Source organism: Vipera berus, assembly GCF_964194415.1.
Source record: "Vipera berus genome assembly, chromosome: 1".
Taxonomy (NCBI): domain Eukaryota; kingdom Metazoa; phylum Chordata; class Lepidosauria; order Squamata; family Viperidae; genus Vipera; species Vipera berus.
In genome coordinates this window covers 120,097,054-120,114,945 of record NC_138202.1, presented here as the reverse complement: position 1 = coordinate 120,114,945, position 17,892 = coordinate 120,097,054, and the positions used below count along the sequence as shown (strand labels likewise).

The 17,892-nt window shown below is 41.3% G+C and overlaps 1 protein-coding gene across 1 annotated transcript; it reads left to right on the top strand.

Annotated features, from left to right (window-relative positions):
• Positions 1 to 327: 327 nt before the first annotated feature.
• On the top strand, positions 328 to 17,534 carry LOC308673406 (aldehyde dehydrogenase family 3 member B1-like; the record flags this gene model as incomplete). The annotated part of the gene is made up of 12 exons (XM_081337031.1): positions 328 to 506; positions 815 to 900; positions 2,241 to 2,673; positions 5,764 to 5,926; positions 7,103 to 7,213; positions 10,228 to 10,348; positions 10,477 to 10,562; positions 11,613 to 11,694; positions 13,601 to 13,987; positions 14,839 to 15,005; positions 16,511 to 16,610; positions 17,353 to 17,534. The coding sequence occupies 12 exons, from the start codon at positions 328 to 330 to the stop codon at positions 17,532 to 17,534; spliced, it is 2,097 nt and encodes a 698-aa protein (XP_081193157.1).
• Positions 17,535 to 17,892: the final 358 nt, after the last annotated feature.

Below are 17,892 nucleotides of genomic sequence, written 5' to 3'. Positions count from 1 at the left end.
CTAATAAGCAGGCATATACATAGAATGAAGGCTACTGCTAAGCTTGTAAGCCACCCTGAGTCTTCGGAGAAGGGCGGGATACAAATGGAATTAAAATAAAATAAAAAAAATAATAATAAAAATTAGATTGATTGATCTACTCACATTTCTCAAATAGGTTTGGCACAGAAAATAATTTGTTTCAAACCCTGGATTATCTCCACCCTTCCAGTCACATCCTTTGCACTGAATATTCCCTTCCCATTCATGTGGCTTTGCAGAGCCACACCCACAGCTCCTTCAGCATCCAATGAATTACAAGAGGGCTTTGGCTAACAACCAATCAGCATGGCCAGAGATGGAGTGCCAAGAAAACAAACCAACATAAGGGTGCCAAGTAAAAAACACTTCTCCAGAAATAAACAGGGTGAAGAGGAAACTTCCACTTTCCAGTTGCACCCAGAACCAGCCAGGCAGAAAGAAGCAGAAGTAGAGGCTGAGGAATACAACTACAACAATGGAAACAGGTACCAAAAAAGCACAGAGGCTGGAAGCAAATCCCATATTTTCTTCCTAAGGCTGACTTGACAATCTGATGCCTTGAATCTTCTCTCTCTTCCTGCACAGGCAGCATGGCAAGAGAGAGGCATTTCAGCCTCAAATATCTAGAAGACAACAATTTGTCCCACTCTGATATAGAGGAACCTATTGCCAGTTCAGCTACGGGTCCAGGGAGTTAAGGAGCATTGACTGGATTCTCTTCTGAGATTTTACAGTTCTGATCTCAGAGAACAAACCGTGAAGGTCCTCCATATATTGCTGAACCCCATTTCAGAGAAACCTCAGCTGGCATAGCAAACTGTGAGGGATTCTGGAAGCTGGTGGTCAGCAACCTCTGGAGCATCATAGATTCTCTGTCTTGTGATAAGTGGTTTAGATAGGAAGTACCTGAATTTAATCGGAGCTTTGGGGTGTGTGGTTTAGAAGTCAGTCAGAGAGAGACTCATTAGTTAGCCCACTTGGATTCTGGTATTGGATTTGAAAGACACGAGTCCCTTTCTTGGGAATTTGTTGCTGTTCCATCAGTCTTACTATATCTCAGTTTTAGGTTTCTATCTGTAAAATAGACATGTTATAAAATAATTGTAAAAATGAATACTGCATGAATGATTTGAACTATATACCTAAGAATATATTAAGATGCCCAGTTATTGTTTCCAGGGTTAAACTACAGAGAAAATATGCGGAGCCAAAAAAGGACCTTTGTTTATCTGGTGTTTTCTATGTTAGTCAAGTGAAGGGCAGGAATTAGTGTGCAGTTAAGATGTGGGTTAAACTTGGGTTGTTGTTTTTTTTAACTTAGGTAGGGAGAAGCATGTTCATATATCAACATGCAAAACAATGTACCTCCTGGTTTGGAGACTTCTGGAGACTACTGGTTTTGCAAGACTTGCAGGACTTGCAAAATTGCTTTGAGAGGAAATAAAGGAGAGTTAAATCTTGAGTTGTGTTAGTAAAGAGGCAACCAAGGGCTATCACTACAAAGGTATATGGCAGGTCATGAGATATTGACCTAAGTGAATACCAAAGATTTAAGGATGCCTGTGCTAACAGTGACTTTTATCAAGACTTCTGTGTTTTTTTGAACATATATTGTCCAACCTTTCATTGTGGCATTTTATAAAAAAAATAACAACCCAACAATATCCAGTAAGAAAAAAAAAGATGGTTCCTTAGGAGATGTGAGGTTTTCTCACTATAACTGATCTAGAAGCCACCAGTTGTAGAAGATATGTATAATTTCAAATGAAGGTTATTTTGTGTGTGTGTGTGTGTGTGTGTGTGTGTGTGTGTGTGTGTGTGTGAGAGAGAGAGAGAGAGAGAGAGAGAGAGAGAGAGAGAGAGGGGGAGGGAGGGAGGGAGGGAGGGAGGGAGGGAGAGAGAGAGAGAGAGAGAGAGAGAGAGAGAGAGAGAGAGAGAGAGAGAGAGAGAGAGAGAGAGAGAGAGAGAGAGAGAAATGATAGGGGGACCATCTGCCCTGAAATGTGTCACAGGTTGTGGCCATATCCCCAAATGCTGTTCCTTTCAATATAGAATATAATGGAGGTGAATCCATGGACCTAAAATACTGTTAATGAATTAAGATCTTCTTGAAACTGACTTAGTACTTAGTATATCTAGGTAGCAGTTATACAGAGAAAATGTGTAGGGTTTAATAGCAGCAAGAGAGCACATCTGATTATTTTCTTCTCTTTTTCTAGCAGAAGAAATAGTGCCAAGTGTATTTCTAGGACAGTCAGATGTAAGACAACCCAAAATTCAGGACATATCCAGGCAATCTGAAGACCAGCAAGATGCTACCTTGGATGAACACAAATGCCATGAAATTCCTCCTGAAGATGAAAGAATCCAGGACACTGAGAATTCAGGGAGGCAGACTATCAGAAAGCAGAGCGAAAGGACCAGCGAACAAGGTAGCATGCAGAGAAGCAGCTCAAGGCATCACAAAGTGAAGCACCAACAAAAAATCCAAGATGCTGCCAGTGATTCTTCAGAGCAAGATAGCAGAAGACAAGGCAACAGACAACCTCAAGAATTCCCAAGTGGGAACACACAGAGTGGCTTCTCAGGGAAATCCAATCCAATGTGCCGCAATCCCAAGGACGCTTCCAGCGAATGCCAAGATTCAAAAAGGTAAAAAATTGGTACAGAGGAAAGCAGGTTAGGTGAGATCCTTCCAGATTACTAGACTGTTGAGCTCAGTTGTGTGATATTTTATTGGTAAAACAGAAGAATCGGAGTCTGGTGAGTATATAATAGTCATAATAGTAGTAAAGTTGGAAGGGACCTTGGAGGTCATCTAGTCCAACCCCCTGCTCAGGCAGGAAACTGTATACCATTTCAGACAAATGGCTGTCCAGTCTCTTCTTAAAAACTTCCAGTGTTGGAGCATTCACAGCTTCTGGAGGCAGGTTGTTCCATTGGTTAATTGTTCTGTCAGGAAGTTTCTCCTTAGTTCTAGGTTGCTTCTCTCCTTGACTAGTTTCCATCCATTGCTTCTTGTCCTGCCTTCAGGCGCTTTGGAGAATAGCTTGACTCCCTCTACTTTGTGGCAGCCCCTGAGATACTGGAACACTGCTATCATGTCACCCCTAGTCCTTCTCTTCATTAAACTAGACATACCCAATTCCAGCAGCCGTTCCTTATATGTTTTAGCCTCCAGTCCCCTAATCATCTTTGTTGCTCTCCTCTGTACTCTTTCCAGAGTCTCAACATCTTTTTTACATTCTGGTGACTAAAACTGGATGCAGTATTCCAAGTCTGGCTTTACCAAGGCATTGTAAAGTGGTATTAATACTTCACGTGATCTCGATTCTATCCCTCTGTTAATGCAGCCTAACACTGTGTTGGCTTGTTTGGCAGCTGCAGCACCCTGCTGGCTCATATTTAAGTGATTTTTTTTTAATCCCATTTATATCCTGACCTTCTCCGAAGACTCAGGCCGGCTTACAGTCTAAAGCACAAATCAATGTGCTTAGCTATAGCCTTCATTCTATGTATACTGTATGCCAGGTGCCAAGTACCCAAATTTTGATCATGTCACCATGGGGGTGCTGCAACGGTCGTTAAGTGTGAGGACAGGCCATAAGTCACTTTTGTCACGGCCTCTGTAACTTTGAACAGTCACCGGATGAATGCTTATTAAGCCAAGGATTACCTGTGATAGGCAGGCATTCAGTAAGTTCTGTCTTGCTTCTTTCCAACATTGCTTATCTGTTCTTGGAATCATTATCCATCCTGACTGTCTGCCTATGGTGCAAAATTCATTGAAGTGTTTTCAAGCAAATAAAAATGATCGGGTTAACTGAGAAAATGAGTGATAAAGGATAAAAGCATCTTGCATTTAACAAGGTCATTGTAATTGCTGTCTGTATGAGCTATTACTCTGCATGAATTACTTCCCCTGTTATAAAAAGATTGACTTAGTTCTCAAACTTGGGAAGTGCAGGGTGACACCTGTAACTCTAGCAAGCTTCAGGAGTGTGAGTTGTAGTTGTTGCAGGAAGTCTCCGCAAACCTCTTGGCAGCCTGTCACTGCTCGCCCAGATGACTTCAAAGGTATTTTGTATTACCTACTTTCTGGGCAACGTGAACAAAGCAACAGGATTCAACAGCCCAAAGTTCACAATAGAAACTTTTGTGGAGGTAATTATTTTGATGTAGCAGTTGAGTTGCACCAATCTGATCTGAGTCCGTTGGTTTCTATGTACCTCAATCTGCTGATCCTTGGCCAAAATACTTTGCTGCTTTCCTGCCACTCTTGTTTCTTTAACAGACAAGTAGCTTTGTTCATGTGTTCAACATTCATACTGAAAATTCACAGTGTAAGATTATGGGAGAGGTTTTCCAGAAAAAAAATGCTATGGGGAACTTAAACTGGTTTATAGTTAAGCAGTGGACTCACTATGGCAGATGTAGCTTTCATTTAGAAAGGGATTTTATTGATTTATTTAGAAGATTTGTATGGCCACCTATCTTAAACAACTCTGGGCAGTTCACAACAGCAATAAAATGCAGTAACATAATAATGAAACAATAAAATTGTCAAAAGCAAAAACCCTGCACCTTACAGTTTTGCGGGTCAATCAATCAATTCCAACTTTTCGTGGGGAAAAAAAGATGTCGCGAAGTTGGAATTGATTGACCTTTCCCCCCCAAAAAAAACCTTCCTTTATTTCCCTGTATGTGGCGGTGGCAGATTGTGAAGGAGAAACAGCATGGGGCTGGGAGTCAGGTAAGCAAAGAAAGGCAATTCCTGTGGGGAGCAAGGATTTCTTTCCTTACCTGCCCCACTTGTTCCAAGGTCGCTTTCGGCTGAGCTGCATTGCTCTTGCCAATGACCTGCCCGCCCTCCCTCCCTGAGTCTCCGGTGCTTCACCTGCTACTTTGGTCAGCCTGGCAACCCCCACCTCAACACCCTGCCCACTGCTGCCCAGCACATCCGCCCAGGGGCAGCAGGGGCTCGTCTTGCACAGGAAAGAAATGCACCCCACCCTACCACCACTGTGCAGGGTAAGGTTACTGTGCCCACCCCCACCCAGATGCCTCACCTCCCCCAAGCGTTTTTTTACTAACCTGCCTTTCAGCTGCATTGTGTTTCTCCGTTCACTTCTCAGCCATCGCCATGTGTTTGTGGGACTACCGGTACCGGTGCTGGTACTGGCGAAAAGTCAGTCCTCCCTGAAAGTAAAACCTTGTGCTTACTTCAGAGCCCCAAAGAAAGTAAGACAGGGTCTTACTTTTGGGGAAACACGGTAGTTAGATTATGCTCCATCACCTCATCATTCTGCTCCATCACCTCATCATTTTAATTTTTGATTCTAAACATGAAAGAAAAAAACATTAATTATTATCTGGATATGACCAACTTGAGTTTGTAAGAAAAGTATGAGAAAAGTATGGCAGCAGCTGTTCTTGCTTCTGGCACAAAATGATGACATTCTTTAGAAAAAGAAGGACACAAGTGTGGGTCAAGAAGGAAAATACTATTTTGAGTCTTCTCTGAAGTAGAAGCCTTTGTATGAAGTGTTAGGGAGCCAAAAAAGTATTGGGTCATGGCAGAATTTCCCAAACTCTGTTATTAAAGTAAAAAAAGGCAATACAGTTATCCATCCAGTTCTTTCAGGGCACCCTGCCTTGCGGGCTCAGAATTAACATAAATGATAAAAAGAGTGGGACTCTCCCATAACTCTTTTGATTCTATGAGTGTTTGTTTTGTCCTAGTACAAACCCTTATGCTGACCTAGTGCATTGCTTACGTGCTACCTGGATGACAGGAAAGACACTTCCTAAGGAGTATCGAGTCCAACAACTGGAGGGCCTGTGCCACTTTCTGGAAGAAAGGCATGCAGATATCCAGCGTGCCCTGTGTGCAGACCTACACAAGGTGAGTGAGCCTCCCAGCCGGAGCATCTGGCAGCTCAGAGGGGAGTTGCTGATGGGCTTGCTGGCCCCAATAGACATGGTACAGCTATTCCGTTTTTCTCTTTGCTGGATTTCCTGTGAAAAAGTTATGAACAGGAAATAATACTCTTTGTATGTGCCATGACAGCTGAATTTAGTGAGGTGGCAAGTAACAATTATCAGTCTAAAGAAAATCTTTATGTAAATGTAGTTGACCAGTCTCCTAAAATGATTCAGTAAAACCAATATCTATTATCTCAGTAAAGTGGGCAGAAAAAGTCTAAACTTATCAAGACTTTATATTTCTTTGCAGAGTGAATCATTTGACTATACTGTATATGGCTTCATTTGTAGTTGAGTTTGTCTGCAAGCCTTCTGCCTGATTAAGGGTTACGTACAGGTAGTCCTGGACTTATGACCACAATTGAGCCCCAAATTTTTGTTGCTAAGTGAGACATTTGTTAAGTGAATTTTGCTCATTTTATGACCTTTTTTGCCATATTTGTTAAATGAATCACTGAACGTGTTAAGTTGGTAACACAGTTAAGTGTGCCGGGCTTCCCCATTGACTTTGCTTGTCAGAAAGTTGCAAAAGGTGATCACATGACCTCAGGACACTGCAAACGTCATAAATATGAACCAGTTGCCAAGCATCTGAATTTTGATCATGTGACCGTGAGGATGCTGCAATGGTATTGTGTGAAAAATGGTCATAAGTCACTTTTTTCAGTGCTGTTCTAACTTTGAATAGTCACTAAATGAACTGTTGTAAGTTGAGGACTACCTATATCTACATCTTATAAAGGATACTGAACTAAGCTTAGTGCCATGACCTGGTGTAAAGTTCAAACATTACATTTCCGGAATCAATTGGGATGATATGGTAGCATGATAAAGCAGTGTTATGTGCTGAATGCGACACAAATTTGCCCAATGAACTGCTTCCTAGTTCACCTCTTGTACTCGACATCAGTGGTGGGATTCAGCCTGTCCGCACCACTTTGGCAGAACCGGTAGCTAATTTTTTTGTTGTCCAGGCCCAGAATGGACTTCCGGAAGCGGCATCCACACAGCGAACCGGTTGTTCACATAATTGAATCCCACCACTGCTCAGCATGGACATCACTGATGCGTCTCATTTTGTCTTTCTTCTCCGCAGCCCTGCTTTGAAACTGAGATCGCTGAAGTTCTCTTAGTCAGAAATGAACTGGCCAATGCTCTTAACAACTTATGCTGCTGGATGAAGGATGAACACGTGAACAAGAACCTAGTAAGAAGTTAAACCGAATGGGTGAAGAACAAATGGAAAATAATGGGTCTTATGTTGGACAGGGCTGAAAGTCTATGGGGTGTACTATTTCATCAAACAGAAGATAGGCTTTCTACTTATGTCCTTTCAAAACACGTGGATGCTCATCTTGGAAGGCAAATCTCTAACTATTAGAGTATTAATACTTCCGTCTTTCCTGTTACCCTTCTCGTGGTATTTGGGAATTATCAGATTTGTAATTTAACAAAACAGGTTGACATCAGGTTATTGATATGTACAGGTTCTGGAAATGAGGGTCTCTAGGGCCATGCTTTTTCTGCCATCGGAGGAACAAGTTCCAATTGCTTTTTAAAGATAATTTCTGCACTCCAGTTTAGATTAATTAAATTTGCATTGCTTTAGAACAGACATTTCCAATCTACTGCCCTTCAGATAACCTTCACAGTTCAGTTAATCCTAGTTACTATAGCTATTATTTGCTTTCCAGTCTATATGATCAGCAATCTCACCAGCACACAGTGCAAGAGAGATTAAAATGTTTTAAGTGTTAGGTGTGAAATTATCATGTTTTACATGCACTTAAGGCAAATGTAGGAAAGTAGAGCCTATGGCCTGATTTCAGAGTTCTTTGCAAGCTGTTGGTTCAAGCTTTTAGTAGGAACATTATTGTTGAAAGAAAAATCTTCAGGATCCAGTCCAAACCAGGAATAAACAAAATGGAGACTGCTTTAGAAAGAAGGTTGTAGTTTATTGAAGAGCAGAACCACACTTGTTCCTGTTCCTGTGGCTTTGTATTTCCTGTGTCATATACTTTGACCTGAGTCTGAGTGTGCCCTTTTTGTATTCTGATGGTGGTGTGTTAATCCTATTATGTCCTAAAGTTCATGTCCGCTTCTCTGGGGCTGTGGCTAATGGCTATGTCCTGTGTTGGATGGGTGAGGGGTTGCTGGTTCTAATCCTATCACTCTGCTATTGTTAGCTATCAGTTTTGCTTCAAGGGATTTCGAAAGATCCTGTCTTGAATCAGTTTCTGCAGACAGTATTTGATCATGAATGGGGCCTTAGACTTTTTGAATGGGATTATCAAATCTGCATTTTTACAGACCTGGCCTGCAGAGTTTCTGTTTGGGGCTATTAAGAAAACCTGGGCCTGCTTTCCTTTGGGGAAATATAATATTCTGCCTTTTTAATGTCCCCCAAAATATTTCCTTCTCGGGGGTGGGGGATGAGTTCCCACACTATAGTTGCCAAACTTACTACATGGCGGGAGAGAGAAAAGAGGGTGTCATAAAAAGGAAAAGAAGAGAATGAATAACCCCTTTCATGCTTGGATTTGCCTTAACCTGAATGGTTTCTTTGGTCCTACCTACAAATGATGTAATAATCTTTGGTCCTACCTACAAATGATATAAAGTTCCTTACAACCTTCAGGGAGATTGTCCTTCAACAGAATTTTTCTTAATCCCATATTTGATATAAAGTCAATGATATTCCTCCCTGATACCCTCAGAACCTTGTGGAGTGTGTGATAAGATCAAACATTTTGGCCTTTCCCCCTTGATTTCAGTATAAAATTTACATGTAGTGGAGTTGTAATTGTTTAAACGGGTTTGGGGAAAGTTGGAGGTTTAAACCCCTGTAAGCCTAATGGGGGCTTAAGGCAATCATTCCATTCCTTAATCCTCTTCCCCAAATGTAAATACACACCTTTCACAATTCCTAGGACTTCTAAAATCAGTCAATATTTTAGCTCTCCTATTCCACTGATGTAGTCTATTACAGGGCTTTTCAACCTTTTCACCCATTGTACCACTTTTAGGATATGGCAACATCTGAGTGCCGCCTAGCCCAGCAAGGTGTCAAAAACTTGATGACCAAAAAAAAAAAGGAAAGAAACTGATGAAGTACAGGTACTCCTCGACTTACAACAGTTCACTTAGTGACTGTTCGAAGTTACAATGGCACTGAAAAAAGTGGCCCCCAAGCCACAGCCAAGCAAGACACCTGCCTGCCCACCCAGAGGCGCTCTTCCTCCTGTCCAAAGTTTTCATTGTTGTGAGCATTTCTGTTGAGGATTGGCAGCGGGGGTGGGGTGGGGGATGTTTGGTTTTTATCCCCCCCCCCGTCTGCTGGGTGGTTGCAGCAGGTTTTGGTCACTTCACATGACCCTGGGACACTGTGACCTTCATAAATATGAATCAGTTGCCAAGCATTTGAATGTAAATCACAAGACCCTGGAGATGTTGCAACATTCCAGCTGATCGGCGCTTCTTCTGGGCCAAGAAGTGCCAGGATCAGCGCTGAGCTCCAGCTGGAGCTCAGCGCTGATCCTGGCACTTTCCCTGAGCCCTGACAGCCCCGAAGAAGCGCTGATCCTGGCAGTTTCGCTGAGCCCTCACAACCCTGCAGCTCCAGCCATCTCTTGCTCAGGCTTGTGCGGTGCTGCCACTGGTTCAGCTCATTCCCCTCCCCCGCTACCACTTTTTTAGGATGGTCGTGTACCACCTGCAAGGTGCCAATGTACCACAGGTGGTACCCGTACCACTGGTTGAAAAGCCCTGGTCCATTATGCTTCCTGGAGGGCAAGTGAATACACCACAAGTGTCTGTGTATATGTGTCATCTTCTGAAGCTGGAACAGTAATACCCAATCATAATCAATGACATGGAGAATTCTTTTTTTTATATCAGAAGTACTTCTTGTACATATCAAGATGGAAAGTTAATGAGATTAAACAACATGATTACCAGACAAATTAAGGTTATATGACTGAAAATGAAAACACTTCGGCATCAGCTTTTCAAATATCTATATTAAAGCCTTGCACTGCCTTTTAAAAGACAAAAGAGAAGATAAACAATGTTAAATCATATGTATTAGAGCAAAGATTTATTTTGAAGTAGACATCAAGGGGGGTTGTGCTTTGTAGCTCATCAAGTATTTTCACTCTTACAAAATCTTCTATTAATTTCCCTTTCCCAATTGGTTTCATGGATTTTTCTGGTTTTCTACAGGCAACAGTGATGGATTGTGCCTTCATTCGCAAGGATCCATTTGGTGTGGTGCTGATCATTGGAGCCTTTAACTATCCTATCCAGCTTACTTTGTTGCCCCTTGTGGGAGCCATTGCAGCTGGTGAGTGAGAAGCTATTTCCTAATTCAGTTTAGACATTAGATCTTATGGGTGTTCTTCCAGGAGATCCAGGCATGTGGTGGATATTGATCTGTTGCAACCCTCCTAAAGTATTCTCTTCCCATATTAGGGAATTGTGTGATTCTCAAGCCTTCAGAGGTGAGCAGCTGCACTGAAAAGCTCCTTGCAGAAGCATTGCCTTGTTACCTGGATCCGGTGAGTTCCTCAACTGCCAGTTTGCCTTGTTAAAAAAAAAAATCAAAACTGAGGGTTTTTGATTTGCCTGTCCCTCTGCCATTTGCCTTAATTTCCTAGAAATTTTAACTGCAATTCCTTGGATACTTTCAGAAACAAAACAAAAACTCTGGTTCTGAACTAATTTCAAACTATCTATTTTTGGACGCTGAGTCAGTTTATTTCCAAGTTCATTTGAAATCCCTCCAAAATTTATTTACTTTTGGATTGTGATGGCTGGTAAATGTCTGAAGGTGGTAAACTGACTATATAGATTATTATTTTAATAGAAAAACCCTCTGCGGGAGATTTGAGGAAGAATGAGGCTAGGAGATTACTATGAATGTAAGACAATTCCACTGTCATAGGAAGGTTAGACAAAAAAAAATAGAATCCTACCTGTCACTTAGCAACTGTTTGAAGTTATAACAGATCATTCCAGGACTATTTACAAGCCATGTTTGAAGTTGTGATGGCCAGGCACCCCTTCTCTCTCCCCACCCCCAGAGATCATGTAATTGCATTTTTGTACACTCCACAAGTGATCTGCATTTACAGTTGTTTGAAGCATCCTGCTGTCACTTGATAGCAATTTATATTTTTTGCTGAAACCTGGTGTTTGCTTTTGGTTCCCGACCAAAAAAAACCCCATTGCAGACAATGGATTCAATTAACAGCTACAGCATTTGTTTAGTGACTGCTGCAAATAAAGGTCATCAAATCAGGCACAACCATGTGACGATCTACTTAACAACCAGCACAACGTACAACTGTAATTCCAGGCTCAATAACGGTCGTAAGTTGAGGACTACCTGTATTACCATATGCTCACTACATCAAAAGCAATTGTCTCATTTTGAAATTAAAATATTTAAGAAAAATCTTAGTTACCTTCAATTTACTGTATCCTTTTTCTGTTCCAAATTGCCCCCAAGAGGCTTTTTGTCTTGCAAAGTTTCAGGGACAGAAAACACCGCCTGTTTGATATGCAGGCAGCTTGACTGGATGTGAACTTCCTTTTCTATTTCACAGCAAACCTTTGCTGTGGTGACAGCTGGTCCTGAAGAAACAGGAAAATTACTGGAAAATAAGTTTGATTATATCTTCTACACAGGTGATTTTCCCTTTTTGAATATTCTTTTCAGGTTATTCTTTTTAATATTTAAAATTATTTATCAATAATATCTGCACAGAACAGTGTGGTAAGCAATACTGAAGTATTGAAATTGAAAGGTTCAGATAATTTATCTAAAATCATCCTTTAGGTCCCTGCCACTACCTCCCATCTGCAGTAGAATTTATCTCTGTAGCTAATGCGTTGCCTTTCTAGAAGGCATTGTATATTGCAGCAATTTGCGATGTACCGTAACTTGGTTAAGTAGCTTTATCACGTCTATCAGTTGTTGTTAGTTGTGAAGTCGTGTCCGGCCCATTGCGACCCCATGGACAACGTTCCTCCAGGCCTTCCTGTCCTCTACCATCTCCTGGAGTCCATTTAGGCTCATGCCTACTCCTTCAGTGACTCCATCCAGCCACCTCATTCTCTCTTGTCCCCTTCTTCTCTTGCCCTCAACCTTTCCCAGCCCTAGGCTCTTCTCCAGTGAGTCTTTCCTTCTCATTAGGTGGCCAAAGTATTTGAGTTTCTGTTATGTATTGGGGTCAATGGTAACACCACGTGGTAAGCTGGAGCAGCTAACGGCTCTCCAGCAACCCAGACTCCAGGTCTCCAGGTCTGCTATTGGTTGCCCCTAGGTGGCAATGGGTTGCTTTAAACCTATTGGCTGCTGCCTAGGGGCCAGGCTATAAATTGCTGCAAGCTGCAGCCCAAGTTCAGTTCAGATCCTGCAAGCAATAAACCATGAGCTTTGCTGAACTCGCTTGCCTCGTCTCCTTTCCTGCGCGAAGAACTCACTATACAACAGTTTCAACTTCAGGATCTGGCCTTCTAAAGAGCAGTCAGGGTTGATCTCCTCTAGAACTGACCGGTTTGATCACCTTGCAGTCCAAGGGACTTGCAGGAGTCTTCTCCAACACCATAGTTCAAAAGCCTCAATTCTTTGGCGCTCAGTCTTTCTTATGGCCCAACTTTCACAGCCATACATTGCAATTGGGAAGACCATAGCCTTGACTATACGGACTTTTGTTGGCAGGGTGATGTCTCTGCTTTTTAGTGTGCTGTCTAGATTTGCCATAGCTTTCCTCCCCAGGAGCAAGCTTCTTTTAATTTCTTGGCTACAGTCCCCATCTGCAGTGATCTTGGAGCCCAGGAAAATAAAATCTGTCACTACCTCCATTTCTTCCCCATCTATTTGCCAGGAATTGAGAGGGCCGGATGCCATGATCTTGGTCTATCACAGTACAGCTGAGTTAATAGCAAGTTAGGTCAGGGAAACTGTTGCACGTGGCATTTGTAACTTCACCTATCAGCAGCTTCCAGATTGTAGATCTTGCCCACAAGTGGTAGAAAAGATGAGTTGTCACACTGTAAGTAGGAAAAAGCCTGTCCTTGATATAGAACTTCAGCTTTTGGAAATAATGAAAAGTATCAGTCTCAGGTGTTTTTCTGCACAATGAAGATACTTCATTTCAACCCACATAGATTTTCTCAGATTTGCTTTTCTTTTTCATTGCCAGAACAACTCAAGATTATATTAACAACACTTAACAGGAATTTGACAGCAGTTTGACATGGGATTTTAATTGACTGTCCCTAATACATTCTAGATCTAAACTGATATTTTAATAACTTGAAGGAGGAGTGGAAAAAATAGTTATCAATTCTACAGATGAAACAAAATTGGATGGAATAAAAACTGTAGGAAACACTAAAAAACAGTTGCTTTGTCAACTGTTATTTACACAGTGGATTTTTTAAAACAATCTGTGGAATTTTACAGAACTGTATGGGAAAATGTTAGAGAAAAAAACAACACAGAACTGAGGACCCTGATACTGGATTGGAGATGTGGGTGTCTGTATATCTCTCTTGACCCATTTTTTTTTTGGCCATATCTCTGTAGGGAATAACCATGTAGGAAAGATCGTCATGACTGCTGCAGCAAAACATCTGACACCATTGACTCTGGAACTGGGGGGCAAATGTCCCTGTTATGTGGATAACTGCTGCAATTTCCAAAATGCAGCCAACCGAATTGTGTGGGGAAAATTCTTCAATGCTGGACAGACATGCATTGCACCAGATTATGTGATCTGTACAGTTGAAACACAAGAGCAGTTGCTGCCTTGCCTGCGCCGAGCTATCTGTGATTTTTTTGGCAAAGATCCCAAGGGGTCACCTGATCTTGCCCGCATGGTCAATGACAAGTATTTCCAGCGTGCCCGAGCTTTGTTGGAAAGTGGCCGGGTGGCCATTGGTGGAGAGACAGATGAGTGTGAGCGTTATATTGGTGAGTATACAGCTTGGGGCTGGAGGAAGACTAAAGAAGAAAGATTTGGAGTTTGGGAAAGACAGGAAGACAGTTTATGATTATAAGTAGTCCTTATTAATCAACCATTTGAACTTACAAGGGAGCTCAAGAAAAGATACTTACAACCCGTGGTGACGTGACTGCATTTTGAGCACTTGGCAACCAGCCTGCATTTTATAGATGTTTGCAGTATGCTGTATTTATGTGATCACTATTATGTTTTTTTGCCAGAAATCGGTAAAATAAACACCAGTTGCAAAAAGTGTGTTTGCTTAACAACTGCAAAGCTTGCTGAACAATCGCTATGTTTACTTAATCATCATTGCAAAAAAAAGTAGTCTGTAGAATTGAGTCAGTCAACTTATGACTTGCTTATTGACAGGCACAGTTTACAACTATAATTCTGGGGTCAATTACCATCATAAGTCAAGGATTAGCTGTACTATCTAGTAAGACAATGGAGAAAATCTGTATGATTGCTAAGAGTTGAAAATGATGATGACATATAATAATCAATCTTATTAAAAAGTGTATTATAAGTAGATATAGGGCCGTAGATCACCCTTCCAAGTTGGTGCTCACCGAATGTTTTGGACTTTAATTGTCATTGGTCACACAGTAGGGGCTTTTTTAAAAGTTGAAGTCTAATGATCTGGCAAGTGAGAGACTGGGAAAATCTGTTTTAAATAAAGCAAGAAGACAGACATGTTTTCTGGGGTTTCATATTGAAAATGTATTCATGGGGAAAGCTAAAACTCTGGTTAAATCAGACAATAAAGTTATAGTATATAAACAAAACAGACCTTGATATGATTGTTTGCCCATTACAGCTCCCACAGTGTTGGTGGATGTGAAAGAATGGGACCCAGTCATGCAAGAGGAGATTTTTGCGCCCATCCTGCCAATATTCATTGTGAGAGATCTGGAAGAAGCCATAGACTACATTAATTGTAGAGAACGCCCACTAGCTGTGTATGCTTTCTCCTCTGACTCCAAGGTACATTGTTTAGGTCTAGCATACTGTATGTGAGAGAATCTGGATCATTTCCCATAACCCCATCCATGTTGGCCAAAAGATAGGAGACTTGCACTGTTCTCAAAATATGTTTATGTCGTAAGCTGCAATGAACCAACATGGTAGCAGTTCTTTGCCCACTGATAATACAGTCTGGATGATAGAAGAAAAACCCAATTCTACCCTTGATTATTTACCAATAAGCCGATGTTAAAAAATAATTGGCTCATCTACACATCCATAATGCAAAGAATTAGTACTATTTTTAAGATTATGTTGTCAAAACATAGCCTCTCTCTCATCACCTGCCCACTGCTGAAGAGGTAAGAAATGCTCTATGCTGTTCTGGCATGTTTAGACATTCTGTGTATACATTCTGAGGAACATGGAATCCTTTGGAGGTTTGTAATCTCCTGGATTACAATTGCATTGGATTTCTGAAGCAAAGTCTTTTCTTTCTCTGTCCCTGGACACCCCTCAACTTTTGGGAGATAATTTCAACTATTTATCAGAGCTAATGGCACCCTCCCTCAATTCAGGCACTGATATTTTTGCCCTATACCTCAGAGGTCTCCTTTGCATTTTAAAAGAGCAATCTTTCTCTTTACCTGGGAAGAGAGAAGTTGAGAGAAAGTTCTGAGTATATGCCGTAAAGTCCTTGCTTGAGAGTAGAATGAGATGACTCACAGTGGTCAGGTTGGCACAGATGGGTGGGCATGAACAGCTGGGTACAGCCAGATCGGGATGGTTGATTTGGTGCAGCCAGATCAGCATGGATGGATGGGCGTGGCCAGGTGGGCACAGATGTGTGGGTGCAACCCAGTCAGCATGGAACAAGTTGCCTTGGCCAAGTGGACATAGGAATAACTGTGTCCCACCAGAAGAAACATCAGCCCCTAAGGGCCTCTGGAGCCCAATGGTGGTCAATCCACTGCCTCCCTCTTCCTCCTCCTCCTCTGGCTGGGCCTAGCCTGGCCCACCTCACCTCCCCTACCTGCCTGCTCCTGAGGGATAAGTTGTGGAAGTCTGCCCCCCCCCCCAGCTGCCTAGAGGTCTTGTATTGGCTGAAGCCCTCAGTGACCACTTGCCTGCTTGCCTGGGGTGCTTCTCCACCTGGCAGATCTGGGGGAGGCAATATGTCATTCCCTGTCGCTCCAAGGAAATGAGAGGAGAGGACCCCACCCTAGTCCCATTTTCAATCTCTCAACTATTTTACTACAATTCATAGAGAATTTTTGTTTCTTTATTTTTGCCTTCCAATTGATTTTTAGCAAACGGCTAATTGGCCCCATCTACAACATTCGTCATTTTGTGAGTGTGTCTGTGGCACATTTTCAACATTTCAAATATTCGTAGTGGCACAAAAGCTAAAGACCCTTGTTTGTACTGTGACTCATATTATTATAGAGCTGAGACTTGATCAAACTCACATTTGGAAGATTAAGAACGGGACTCTTAATACGCTTCTATTCTTTTTCTCTTTATAGGTTGTGAACCATGTACTGAATTGTACTAGCAGTGGTACCTTTTGCGGTAATGATGTCGGGATCCAAGCAATGTTGCTTTCCCTACCGTATGGTGGCATTGGTATGATTAACCTTTTAACTTCTGTGCTGTCTCCATTTCTTGCCCCCATCCTTATCCTTCCCAAAAAGTTCTCCCACTTGATGTTTTTCATTCGGACAAAGATATTAAGAGTCCATTTTTTTACTTTGTCCAGTATATTTCCAGATTAAATCAAATGCGATCAAGTAATGAATATCCCATGCTATAAGTCATGTGGTCATTTATAAATAAAGGAGAGGGCTGGAACTGGTCTACATTACACTGGTAAACGGGAATAAAGGGAGAGGGGTTAATATTCTTGATTTTATAAGTGGTACTAAGAAGATCATCAGGATAAGTAGCTCAGGTTCAATAGGTCTGGTCATACTCTACTAAATACAGGTTAACATTCTGTGTAAATCAGTATTGCATTTGACTACCAAACATGGTTAAACTGATGTGCATATTTAATTTCTGTTCAATTTTTAGGTATTGTGATAACAAAAAAAGCAGTACTGTAGTTTCATTTTATTGTGGATTAAGGCAGCTGTAGATCAATGATCACGAAATCTAGCAAACTAGGAAATTATTATCTAACCAAGCTTTGCTGTCTCTATTGAATTTAGTCCCTTTCTTTAAAAATACCCATTGCAATATCCATTGAATATTAAACTTCTTATAGTAAGTACTATGAGGAAAAACCTTTTTAAGGGCAAGTATTGTCCAGCCTGATGAAAAAAGAGTAAATGAATTTGATCTTATTTTTTCCTTTTTAATATTGCAGGATTCAGTGGATTTGGCAAATACCATGGCAAGTTTACTTTCGATACATTTACTCACCAACGTGGCTGTCTTTTGCGCTGCATGGGCCTGGAGATGATGAACAAAATGCGCTACCCACCGTACAACAATACAAAATTGAGAGCAACGGTCTGTGCTTTTGAGGTCAGGCGTAATATCCTGTGAACTTAACTGTGAGGCCTTGAATCACATCACCTGCATTCCTAAGGAACTTCAATCAAGAATTTTGGTGTAGTTGAGAGATTTTTTCCTTTATCAGTTCTCTAGAATTTTGCCTCAACACCTTCAAAGATCCTTGAAAAACACTCTGTTTGGCAAATCTTATTTTCACCATCTTTGCATCTTATAACTTTTCTTTATCCTGTATCAGCTTCTATAAATTCAATATTTAGTGGTGGTTAGAAAACTTAGGGACAGCCTCCATTTCTCTTTGCAGAATTTTGGGTATAGAACGTATCTTCATTTCCAGCAAGGACTAATTATACAATTAATTAATGTTTCTGTGTAAAATTTCATCTTGATT